The following is a 4631-nucleotide window of genomic DNA, read 5'->3' as shown; positions in this document are numbered from 1 at the left end:
TTGTGTGTGACTCCACTGTCAAAGAAATTGCAGCAGCAGTTGCATTTACATTTGAAGGCATACAGAGCGAGGCTGGCATGTAAGGCAGCGTGGATGTTTACTCCGTTCTCAGCGTGGGGAAGGGTGCTGCATTATGAGTGCATGTTCAGTGTGACACAAAAGGCTAAAACCGAAAGCAAACAGTGTGTTGCTGCAGTGCTAATTGTACCTAACGTATGCTTGGAGTTGGTTTGTGAAGCTGATTTTATTCATTATCTGGAGTTTGTCATCTGCAGACTAAACCAAAAGTATGTTTTTTAATAAAAAAATTCTCTCTCCTTACACATATATATATATATAGGGAGAGAGAGAGATAAGTTATATGTGTAATAAAACAAAAAAAGCCAAACACCTTTGTGACGTCAGACACAATCTGCATACAAGCTTGGAAAATACACGTCACCAGAAAAAAAACCCAAGGGTGGTTATTTTCAGGAAAAGTCCAAATTTGCGGTCACACGGCGTGGTTTGTACTATTGTATCATGTTGACATTCATGCACGTTTTCATTACTGACTCGACAGATTCCAGCTGACTGAACATGACTTGGCACCTAGTTCTGCAATCAGTTACAGCGATGCACAAAAGTCGAGGACAGTGTGTCTTGTATTTTTTTTCTTTTTTCTTGTTTTTTTCCCAGCCAAGCTTCTCCATGAATCACATAAGACATGTGTGCATAAAGAGAGACAGAAAAAAAAAGGCTCTTCCGTCCTGCAGCTTGAAACAGTAGCCTGCTCATGTTGTGCTGTGTTGTGTTGTGTGCAGCGTAAATCAAGTCTCCTGAGCCGTCACAACAACAAGCCTGCATGTCAGAGCCGAGAGCGCTATCTCGTCATCTGTCCACAGCCCCTTGTGTCACTTATTCACTCAAAATGAAGCAAGCTCAGACAATATGTTCATACAAGATCAGAAATTGTATTTGGCAATTTTTAAACAAGTGCATACAAGTACAGCTAAAAGCATTTTTAGTTTTGCCAAGTGCTCGTAGAGTAGCATTAGTCACATTCTACGTTAAACAGGAACTGCCACCAGACCTAGAAGTACATCAAGAATTTTTTGTTAAACATCAACAAAGAGGAACGTAGTTCATTATAATGAGTACATACCTTTATCTTCAAAAATATAGAAACACAATGTATTCAAAAATCAAAAATTATACAACCATGTTTTACGAAGTATACTCTTCCCTTGGGTCCAATATGTACAAGTCCGTTAGTTTGTTTGAATGGTATGTATGTGATATTTATATATTTATACTCATATTTTTTTGCTTCCCCTCCCCAAAGAAGTGTTCAGACAAAAAAAAAAGAAAAAAATCAAGGGTCCCTCTCCTTTTTTACTTTGACATCTCCTGCAAGGATGGTGGCGATTTCTCCTTGCATGAAAGCCCATGGTACGTTCGAGCCAACCAGGGGGCATTTCTCTCCACTTGGACAGTACACTTCACCCGTGGCGCCTTGCTGCTTTATGCTTTCCCTTGAGCATGGGAAGCAGAACTTGTGAGAGGGCACAGACGGGCACTGAACAAAGTGTGTGTCCTCCAAACGCTCGTGGCACAGCGTGCAGCACAGAGGTATGCTGCTGGGTACAGAGGAGTCCGGAATGCTTTGTGGGGGGTGCACTTGGTCCATGCCTGGCACATGGGGGGTGCCTGCACTCGGCGCCTCTCTCTGCGCCAGCCTCCTCTGATTAATGGAGGACGGCGACAGGGGACTGCTGCTGTTCCTCCGGGTGGTGGAGTGGACTTGGTTGGCGTCCTTGGGAGAGCTGTTCCCACCTGCGTTGTCTGCAGCCATGATGAGCGCCGCCATGGGGGACTGACCATTCTGAGCTGCCTCCGGTGGGGTGGTGCGGGAGTGAGGGGATATTGTGGAAGGGGGAGAGGCGAAGCTTGGCGGGGGAACTGGAGGCATTTTCAGTCCGTCAGTAGGTGGTGGTAACCACTGCTGTCCCTCTCCGTTGAGCTTGGCAGCTGTCGCCTCTCCCTCCGGTTCAGGTGATGCTTTTCTCTTGTTGCTCCCCCGGGGATGTTTTCCTCTGTCTGGAGGTAGGAAAGGGTTAAACAGAGCAGTTGAGTTGCACAGCTCATACAAGGATCAACAATTAGCCTGAAAGGGAGATGTGAATTTTGCCAATTCGTGCTGCACCACAGGCTACAAAACAATAACAAACACAGCAAAGGATTCAAAAAATTTATTTATAGCCCTTATAATATTAGGGCATGGCTTTATAAATACCATTTTTACCATCTTGACACATTCCTGGGTGGAAAATTAATAAATCGGTAATAAAAATTACAATTTTAAAAATGCACAGTATAGATAAAATATTCCTGCCTTTTAATGCTCACCTGACTTGGAAAGAGTGGGGCCGGGCTCATAGACCATAGCTCTTTGTGGCATGGGCACATGGTCCTTCTTGTACCTGGTCTCGAACGTGGTGTGCAGAGCCATCAGGTCCCTCACCGTTTTGCCTTTGCCCATCCAGTCCGGGTCTGCCCTGTTTTTGTGGCTCTCCGAGATCTCCGGCGTGAGACTGTCGGGTCTGTGCTTCTCCTTCAGCTCTCTGTCGTGCTCGGTGCTGGAGACCGAGGCGGGTCTCTTGCCCATGTCGGCGGGACTACCGCCCGCCAGAGTGGAGGAAAGCCCGATCGGGTTCCTGCCGTTGACGGCATGCCCCGGGGTCAAGCCCCCGTTAGGCAAAGGCACTAAATTCGGGGGCACCGTGTTATTCCTGCGCGGGTTGGGGCTCTGGCGGTTCAGCTCTGGTGGCTCGTCAGGCTTAGGAAATCCATTAGGGAGCTGGATGCCGTTTGTCTGCCCTCTAGGCTGATACTCTGGACCCAGCCTGGGCGGGCGGTCGGACAGAGGGTAGCGGTCCAGAGGCTGCGGCGGCCGGGAGCCCGGATCTCCCCCCGCAGCGTGGTTGATCGCCTGGATCTCCTTCCCGGAGAGCTGCGACTTCCCCGGCCCGGGAGACCTGCCCTCCTGAAAACCGTGAGCCCTTTTAAGCTGTCGGGCCGTCTCGATGACAAACTCAATGCGGTCTGCTCCTTCGTAGTTGACACATCCCCTGCAGACGGGCTCGGTAAAATCCCAGATCATGGCCCAAGGCATGCGGGGCAAGTCGCATAAATAACACGACTGCCTCCTGGAAGAAGCAGCGACCGCCGCGGACGACATAGCGCTCGTCGTCGACCCCCCGAAAAGAAACCCAAAATGTTGCCTTCTTCCCCCGCTCTCTCTTGTTTTTTTTCCTTCCTCCCGAACTCCCCCGCAAAAAGAAAGCGAATAAAGAGCAATTTCCGTTAGTCGAACAACAACAAAAAAAATGTAATCTCGTCCTCTCTCCGACTTCTAGAGCAACAAGGTTGAAGTTTTAGAGGGAGAAGTTCATGACGGTGTGTACTTTACTACGGCGCTCCTCTATCTATCTCCACTGACTCTCCTCTACTACTGGCTCAATGTAGAAAGTGACGTCACAGCACTAAGCGCCTACATCCACTTCAGTTTCTATTGACTTGATTTCTTCGACAGACCCCTCCACCCCCCCTCCACCACCATCACTACCACCACCACCACCTCTCCCCCCACTTTACTGCAGCCTCTTGTCACTCACCACTTTTCTCTCTCTCTCCCTTTTTTAATATTTTAACTTAATCACCTGAGCTTCTGCCAACAAAAAAGGCACCCAGTTCAGCTTCAGACTCCGGAATAACCCACGCTACTGTTATTATTATCATCAAACCTGCAAAAAAAATAGGTCCACCGGTACCAGCCTGCACGCTGCTAAAAGAAATATGGCTGTAGGTTAGCAACAGACCGCCAGGGGATAATAAAAAAAAAGCGACTTTCAAGCTCCTCCGGTTGCTGCTTTGTCCTAAATTCAGAGCATTATCCGGTTCAGGCTGCAGCTTGTTTTTCTCAATGCACCGCGCCTCGACGCAGTGAGCTGCTGCTACTACTACTGTGCACTGAATGAGGTGGGTCGACCCTGAGAAAAACAGCAATTGTAATCCAATGGCAGATCTTATATTTATACAGAGGGTCTCAAAAATGTGTTATTGTAGCACATGGGCACAATTTACAGGCTTATTGGAGCGACTTTACAGCCCGCATTTTCTCTCTTTTATTTGTGCCAGCTCACCAGGGTGAATTCAGGATGTACACTGTTAGCCTTTTAGTTATGATTAGATAATATTTTCCTGGCTTGTTAATGTTTAAAGAAAAGAATGAGAGAGGGAGAGGAGAAGAAGAAGAAAAAAAGGCGCCTCCACCAGCCAGTAACCAGGAAGCTCAGTCATGAGGTGGGGATTTCCAGCCAGTGTGTTGTGAACTTGAATGGATTGGGGTTACAGCATGAATATAGCCTGCTGTAGCTGTGCCCACATATATATATATATATATATATTTTTTAATATTCTTGTGCACGGAGCAGTCCAAATCTGCCACTGCTGAAATGAAATGAAATGGCACTGGAGTGAATTAGCGATTCAGACTCATTTCAAGCGACTTTAGCAGTCAAAGCAGCTCAACAGATATTAGTATGAAAGATTTAACAAGATTAATGACTCCACTCTAGTGTGGCATGTTT

The 4631-nt window shown here is 47.2% G+C and overlaps 1 protein-coding gene across 1 annotated transcript; it reads right to left on the bottom strand.

The window, feature by feature from the left end:
• Positions 1-933: 933 nt before the first annotated feature.
• On the bottom strand, positions 934-3565 carry irf2bp2a (interferon regulatory factor 2 binding protein 2a). The gene is made up of 2 exons (XM_026191186.1): positions 2389-3565; positions 934-2079 (listed from the first exon to the last, which is right to left on the bottom strand). The coding sequence occupies exons 1-2, from the start codon at positions 3218-3220 to the stop codon at positions 1355-1357; spliced, it is 1557 nt and encodes a 518-aa protein (XP_026046971.1). The 5' UTR covers positions 3221-3565; the 3' UTR covers positions 934-1354.
• Positions 3566-4631: the final 1066 nt, after the last annotated feature.

This window comes from Astatotilapia calliptera, chromosome 13 (genome assembly GCF_900246225.1).
Source record: "Astatotilapia calliptera chromosome 13, fAstCal1.2, whole genome shotgun sequence".
NCBI classification, from domain to species: Eukaryota; Metazoa; Chordata; class Actinopteri; order Cichliformes; family Cichlidae; genus Astatotilapia; species Astatotilapia calliptera.
The sequence above is the reverse complement of the archived record's forward strand: the minus strand, read 5'-3'. Positions and strand labels throughout refer to the sequence as shown.